The sequence below is a fragment of the Aphis gossypii genome, chromosome X, assembly GCF_020184175.1.
Source record: "Aphis gossypii isolate Hap1 chromosome X, ASM2018417v2, whole genome shotgun sequence".
NCBI lineage: Eukaryota > Metazoa > Arthropoda > Insecta > Hemiptera > Aphididae > Aphis > Aphis gossypii.
Window position 1 is genome coordinate 13,339,450 of NC_065533.1, and position 8,157 is coordinate 13,347,606.

General features: G+C 28.5%; 1 protein-coding gene across 11 annotated transcripts; it reads right to left on the bottom strand.

Moving 5' to 3' along the window:
• Positions 1 to 278: 278 nt before the first annotated feature.
• Positions 279 to 5,863, bottom strand: LOC126551808 (outer dense fiber protein 3-like protein 2). 11 transcript variants are annotated; one of them, XR_007605689.1, is made up of 6 exons: positions 5,490 to 5,863; positions 4,569 to 4,912; positions 970 to 1,121; positions 756 to 856; positions 605 to 688; positions 279 to 558 (listed from the first exon to the last, which is right to left on the bottom strand). XR_007605689.1 is itself a non-coding variant. In XM_050206036.1 (2 exons), the coding sequence occupies exons 1-2, from the start codon at positions 5,699 to 5,701 to the stop codon at positions 4,705 to 4,707; spliced, it is 420 nt and encodes a 139-aa protein (XP_050061993.1). In that variant the 5' UTR covers positions 5,702 to 5,856; the 3' UTR covers positions 2,248 to 4,704. The 11 variants fall into 11 exon arrangements, 1 of the variants encoding a protein (XP_050061993.1); XR_007605695.1 differs by having other exon boundaries at positions 279 to 530; positions 605 to 657; positions 756 to 1,121; XR_007605694.1 differs by having other exon boundaries at positions 605 to 657; positions 756 to 1,121.
• Between the last annotated feature and the right edge of the window lie 2,294 nt (positions 5,864 to 8,157).

Here is an 8,157-nt window from a genome sequence, read left to right on the forward strand (position 1 = left end):
ATTAACTATATCTTAATTTTAAGCCCATATCTGAACGCACATTGTAATGTGTGTGATGTCTAATGACCGCGGATGAGATAAAATTAAAATTAAAAACAAATACAGTCAATACTCTCAATAACAAATCTGAAACGACCAAGAGATTATTTTTTGTTGTAGAGAGTATTGACTGTATTTGTTTTTAATTTTAATATTTAAAAACTGGATTTCAATTTCTAACACTTTGTTTATCACCATAGAAACGAATAATATTTAAATATTTAATGAAATAAAACATATTCTTTCGTCCGCTAAGAATCGTTTTTTATTATCGAATGCAATAATTGCGTTCAAATCGAATACTGCAAAATTACACCATCATGTTCGAGGACCGCGAAGTGACGATATGGAAAAACTTCCTCCGCCGCAATTCTGACCTACTTTTTAGTAGAATAAAAAAGTATGTTCTGATCACTGATCCAGCTATATAGCTTATATAGCTGATCCACCGCCGCCGCTCCATCTAACTCCATTGATAATTGTAATCAAAACTGTTATACTCAAGGATAAGAATAAAATCTAATTAATTAAAAAAATCAATTAAATGTTTACAAATTCGCACCACCTGCTAAATGTATTCACCAATAGCTCTGATTATATTCTGACAGCTTAAGTTTCCTGTCATTAAGATTTTGAATTAACAAATAGCCTAAGGATGTCGCAGACTCTTAATAATGTTTTAATAGTATAGTAATTCTTTTGTGATTATCGCGTACTTATAAAATATATCACTGACTATATAGTTGAATCGGTTTAGTCTGCCCCGACACATTTATCGATCTCGTTCGCTCGCTCTGACTTTAACAAATTTCCAGTGCTGTAAAATTTTTACAAGTGTTTAAACATTTTATTATTTTTCTTTTCGTTTTAATTTTAAAAATATGTTTTAAATGCGTGCAGTGCCCGTCGGTATTCAGTGCTAAACTCTACCGTATGTATAGCATTCATAAAATATGGAGCTAGAGTAATATGTTTTTCCATTTGAGCACATATATTTAAATTCACTATATTTTAAAATATTTTTCAACTTCTTTTTTCTTTAAATATTTAAAATTAAATCCTTCTTCACGTTTTTCAAATAACTAAAAAAAAAAAGTAATTTCAGTAAAATCTAATCAACTCGAGGTAAGTTACCCTGGCCCCGCCACTTACGATTTATAAATGGAAATTAATGTCAAATTATGTAATATCATTTGTAATCATTTGTAACCACCAAAAAAAAATTTGTTCGTCGATCCTTTTGACTAAATGGTGCATGTCAATTATTTTCAATTTTCATAATAAGTACTCACTCATGTTCAATTGTTTACACTGTTATTAATTTTTTTGAAACTTTTTATTCTTTGAAACAAATGTATTAATTATTTATACCTTTATATAATATGTTTTTTACGTTATAATATTATGTAGCTAATATTTATGTTAATATACTCCATAGTAAATAAAGTATACTACAAAATATAATAAAATGTTAAAAATAATTTTCACTTCGTCAAATTAAATATTGTGCAAAGTTCATAATCAATAATATCCCAAAAACAGTCTTACCTTTTTTTTTTACATTTTTTAAATCTTTTAAAATATTCATGTATTTGCGTTAGTTCAGTTCTTGAAATTATTATTTATAACTATATATATATAGGTAGGCGTCTACCTATATCATATTATTGGTGGTTATTACGACATTATTATGTAGGTACGTTTACATATATTATTATTCATTACATTGCAACACATATTATATGTTATTAATTGAACGTTTATTTAATACATATAGCAATACTTACATTATTAAATTATTTGGTAGCTATTCTTAATTTTTTCTTAAGTTATGATGGATATAATATAGTTTCTATCATGCATTAAAGAAAATCGATATGGTCATAGAGAAGAGGATCATTTACGTTGTGCAGGTACTTTGTTTTATTTCAAATGAAAAATATGTAAAATTAACAATATTGGTATTATTTTGTATAAAATAGAATTTCAGCATTAACTTTAAAACTTTTTGATTTTTTTTATACTTGATCCTTTAAATCGTCAAAGCATTGCCATTGATCATTTGATTTCAAACCTGAAACCATATTATGCTATGTAATGGCCATATTATGGTTGTCTTGATTCTCTCACCGATCCATCAAAAGCAATTACCCCTCTTAAATTGTACACATCTCCATTAATTGTTATTGTCTTGCTAATATCTCCAAGTTTCAACAAAACCTTTCCTGCATACGTTTGTGAAATTTTCGTTATATTTTCAAGATGACTATATTTACCGAAAGCTCTAAAACCTATTAATAATGAAAAATGTTCATATGAATAACTACAATGTAGTACATTATTTAAATATTCTATTTAGTTACTAAATTTTTTTTTTTTTAATAATTCTTTGAATATTTTTCGTGGTTATGGTGTTAGCTTTGGGGTGTTCCCCTTTAGTATTACTTACCAGTTGTATTAATATATACAATTATAATAAATTATAATATATATATATCATAATTATTATAATATTTATTACATTTTTAAATATCTAATATTTTGGTTTTTTAGAGAATAACAATTTTGCACAGAATAGTTAAAACAAATTTTATTTTTAATTTTAAATATCAAATGGCTCTAGTTATAGCTATATAATAATAATAGGTACGTACTATAATAGTGAAAATAGCTAAGAATTATTAAAAAAAAAAAAAATTTAGTAACTAAATAGAATATTTAAATAATGTATACTACATTGTAGTTATTTATATGAACATTTTTCATTATTAATAGGTTTTAGAGCTTCGGTAAATATAGTCATCTTGAAAATATAACGAAAATTTCACAAACTTATGCAGGAAAGGTTTTGTTGAAACTTGGAGATATTAGCAAGACAATAACAATTAATGGAGATGTGTACAATTTAAGAGGGGTAATTGCTTTTGATGGATCGGCGAGAGAACCAAGACAACCATAATATGGCCATTACATAGCATATGGTTTCAGGTTTGAGATCAAATGATCAATGGCAATGCTTTGACGATTTAAAGGATCAAGTATCAAAAAAATCAAAAAGTTTTAAAGTTAATGCTGAAATTCTATTTTATACAAAATAATACCAATATTGTTAATTTTACATATTTTTCATTTGAAATAAAACAAAGTACCTGCACAACGTAAATGATCCTCTTCTCTATGACCATATCGATTTTCTTTAATGCATGATAGAAACTATATTATATCCATCATAACTTAAGAAAACATTAAGAATAGCTACCAAATAATTTAATAATGTAAGTATTGCTATGTATTAAATAAACGTTCAATTAATAACATATAATATGTGTTGCAATGTAATGAATAATAATATATGTAAACGTACCTACATAATAATGTCGTAATAACCACCAATAATATGATATAGGTAGACGCCTACCTATATATATATAGTTATAAATAATAATTTCAAGAACTGAACTAACGCAAATACATGAATATTTTAAAAGATTTAAAAAATGTAAAAAAAAAGGTAAGACTGTTTTTGGGATATTATTGATTATGAACTTTGCACAATATTTAATTTGACGAAGTGAAAATTATTTTTAACATTTTATTATATTTTGTAGTATACTTTATTTACTATGGAGTATATTAACATAAATATTAGCTACACAATATTATAACGTAAAAAACATATTATATACAGGGTGATTTTTTTATCAAACAACACTCATTATTTCCAAAAGTATTCATGTTTTTGAAAATATTTTTTTTACATAATTTCTAATTGTTAAAAAACAACGTTTTTATAAAAAAATTATATTTTTAAATATTTTTTATCCTTATCATTTTTTAAGTTTTTTACTTTTTTGAATGACAACATAGATTTTTAATTTCATATTCCAAAGCAGAATAATTTTCTGAGTAATTCGATACATAAAAATCGAATTTAGGGTGAGTAGTTTATGAGTTATACGTATTTAAAGTTTAGCTGCGCGGAGTGGAGTGGTACGGGGTTACCCCGCAAAATGTTTGTCCACTACTCCGCTTGTCTAAACTTTGAATAAGTATAACTCATAAACTACTCAACCTAAATTCGATTTTTATGTATCGAATTACTCAGAAAATTATTCTGCTTTGGAATATGAAATTAAAAATATTTTTTTTATAAAAATGTTGTTTTTTTAACAATTTGAAACTATGTAAAAAAATATTTTCAAAAACATGAATACTTTTGGAAATAATGAGTGTAGTTTGATAAAAAAATCACCCTGTATAATATAAAGGTATAAATTTAATAATTAATACATTTGTTTCAAATTCAAAGAATAAAAAGTTTCAAAAAAAATTAATAACAGCTGGGTAAACAATTGAACATGAGTGAGTACTTATTATGAAAATTTAAAATAATTGACATGCACCATTTAGTCAAAAGGATCGATGAATAATTTTTTTTTTGGTGGTTACAAATGATTACAAATGATACTACATAATTTTACATTAATTTCCATTTATAAATCGTAAGTGGCGGGGCCAGGGTAACTTACCTATCAACTCGTTTTAATATTTTAACGTATTAAAATCTCGCTTGGATTTAAAAACTTTATTTTTTTGGTTTTTTTCTGTTATCTGCAGTGGCGGCCTGCAGTCGTCATTCCCAGTCCGGCACTTTGTCGGCAGCTGTCAAGAAAGGTTTGGAGCGAGTCGGCATACGGCCGAGTAGCGGGCCGGTCCCGGCGAAGAGCACCACCGTCGTCCCGGGTACCGTCCCAAAATCGTGTACATGGGCGCCGACGGCATGTCGGGCGCTTGGTTTCCGATGGTCGTTGACAATGCGTACGCATTTGCAACCGGCGTGCGCGTAGACTTCTGCATGCAGTCCCGTCTCATCCTGCAACGCGAGTTTTTGTGTGAACACGATCATAGCCGGATTAACGAGGGGGATAAGCGGGCTATAGCCTAGCCCCCCCCCCGCCAAAAAAATATTATGGATTTGCAGCATTTTTACAACTTAAATAGATATAAAATTTAAAAAAAATGATTTCAACAATATTTATTTTGAGTTGCGAGGTTCTATCAATAGATGTTACCTGTATACTTTTTTCTCCGACTATATTTTATCGTTTATCTCTCGAAAAACATTATGATTTATGACTGTAACTATATGTCTATATATGAGTCTCTGCTCAGAGTTACTATTATAATATATATTATTTATCTGCAGACTAAAACGTTTGGTGAAGTGCAGAAATGACCTTATACGTCATAGAATAATCATCATAAACGGTCAACCAAAAGTATGATTAATAATTATATAACAAATGAATTTTAAGCTCTGCATGTATCGCCAATAATGTGTATATAATAAGTGCATAAAAAAAGAACTATATTTTTATAGTATATTAATACAATTAACATCTACACACTTGCGCCTAACCTTAACCTCCTAAATTCATATGAATACTTACCCCATGGAACACTGCGGAATCGTGGGCAAAGTGGCTGACATGCAGGGCACGGTGTTGTACGCGGCCGGTCCGGGAGTCCGCGTCGTTTGTTCTTTCAACTTTGACGCCAGCGAAGCTCCTATGACTTTCACCGGTCCGCGCCTGGTGATGTTGCTCAGATCGTACTTGGGACCTGGAACTCGCAGCGACGTCTGTTTCTGGTTCAACCGCATGCCTATAGCGTGTAAGCAGGAGCCTTGTCAAATTTCAAGACATCCATGTCGTAAACGTTCGCGAATAAAACCAGTTCTCTGTTTTATAAATAAAATTACTGAACTCAGTGAATAAAAGTTTTGTTAAATAGATTCGAGTCAAATATAAGCAACAATTTATTACCATGGAAACCCAACCAATCACGAATAAAACAATAGTCGTTCATGTAATGATAAGTATACTGCGGTAAAATAAATAAATAAACATTATATTATTATAATAGTTATAGTATTTTTTTTTTTTTTGTATAGGTATAAAATATTTGACCCTCGTCATAGAACTCATCGTTAAAAGCATTTAGCCTTTAACAAATATTATTTTTAAATAGTATAATAGGAGCGTTGTATGATAATCCAAAATTCTTGTCCTGCAGACTGCAGTACCTACCCCCTAAATTAATGTTTTTATCATTCAGGATGTTAGATTGACATTATCTTAACCTCTCAAATTCATCTCTTCCATAAATTTATAGCTTAATTAAATAGTATACTTATTAAATATAATACTCGGAGTAATAATACCGTAAAAAGATAATTTTATTAAAAATGTGTGCTTAATTTTGTTACCTTTTCACCTGTATAATATTATGAGTAGCTAATTCTGACAAGGGCTCCCCTAAGGAGAGGGGTAATTGCTCATCTCAAGTTTTCACTGTTTTATGTTTCTGCAGGTTAATGGCACGTAATTTTATAATAGTGCTTATAATACGGCTTTTGTCAAACACATAATATAATTAATAGGTACACATGCAATATGCATATATATGTATATTGTATATATTATATGATATCAAATAATACATACTAATATATGATAGAAGTACAATATTTTAGTTCAAGAGGAAATTATCATAGATGTTAGTTAGGTGTCTTAGACCTTTTTAATATGTTCAATAAAAAAATGGTTTGGGCATGATAATATATTATACACTAGCAATATTAATTAAATTAAAATATATTTATATATTTTTATGACATTATAATGATAATAATATGTGCACTTGAAACTCGTCATCGTAATACTGTTTTTTTGAAAATATATTTATTCACAGAGTTATTGCGATTAATGAATATAGTATAATGTTGTATTAAAATATAAATTTAAAAATACCACCTGAAAGTTTAAAACGGGTACTTTGTACAAATCAAAATACTTGAAATCTTCGTTAAATTATTATAATAGGTACTATTGGGTAAATAATAATGAAAATATTTGGAAAAATATAAAATAAATTAAATAAAATAAAAATAAAATAAAATATATTATAAAATATTTTGATAAAAAAAATGTATTCTTTTTTACTAGAAATTTAATAAGTTTAAATTATCGAATTTTTACAGTTAGTATTATTTTATAGAACCACTCATGTAAGCCTAATGAATAATGACTAATGGCTAAGATCAAAAGTGTAGTATTATAATTTATAATATTATACATATGATTAAAAGTAAAGTTACTATACTTTTATCTACAATTCTTTCAAGTTGTATACTTCAGTAATATAATCAGACTAACTTAAAGTCATTTTATTGATAATTTTATGGTTTTTTAGAAAAAATAATTATTTAATTTAGTTTCAATATTGATCAAATATGTATGGTTTACTTCTTATTTATAAACAGATAATTGTAAAATTGTAAAATTTGTATTGATGGATCTTTAATTCTGTATACTAGTTATCTTAGTGGTATTATAGTTATAATTAATAAACACAACTATCTTAAAATACAATAAGATCAAAGACAAGACAAGAGCTTGGTGAATATTAGCTATTTGTGAAAATTCTTTTGAGGAACTGATTCGTTGACAATTTTGGGTGGTAATTAGTATGATTTTATGCAATCAATGAACCTGGATGACTTAATAATTATAATTTGTTCTAGTTGTAGTTCTAAGTTCTAACTAATCATGAAATGATCCTTAGCAAAACTAAATAACAAAATTAATAATAAGAATTAATTAGTAGGTAGGTAATATCTAACATTATATTCGATTGGCCTTTGAAATAAGTTAATAGATACCTACTGCGCAGCAGTTATAAATTATAATATTATTGTAACTGCGATAATTCCAAATTCAAACGATTGAACACGTCGTAGGCATTACTGCTATACAGCAATGTTGTATACTATTTTGTGTAAGGATTTCAATATTAATATTGTTATTGACTATATTAATCCGTCAAAGGGGCAGCGTCGACGTGTTCATGTTCGGTTAGCGTTAGTAGTGTTTGTCGTCGTTGTGCGCGTTGCGGTCGCCAATGTTACGAAACCACCGGAGAAGCCGAATTTTGGGAGTCGAAGGTACCAGGATCGTATGTGCCAAGTCGCTACTCGTTCATCGGCGGCGGCGGCGGCGCGGCGGCGGCGGCGGTGGTGTCGACGGCGCGGCAGCCGCTATAGCTGGTCGTTGGACG

Bases quoted from the DNA above. Each gene is read 5' to 3' on its own strand.
- LOC126551808 (XM_050206036.1), bottom strand. From the start codon at position 5,701: ATGCGGTTGAACCAGAAACAGACGTCGCTGCGAGTTCCAGGTCCCAAG. The intron at 4,913-5,489 runs GTAAGTATTCAT...CTCGCGTTGCAG, and splicing joins ATTCCGCAGTGTTCCATGGG to GATGAGACGGGACTGCATGC.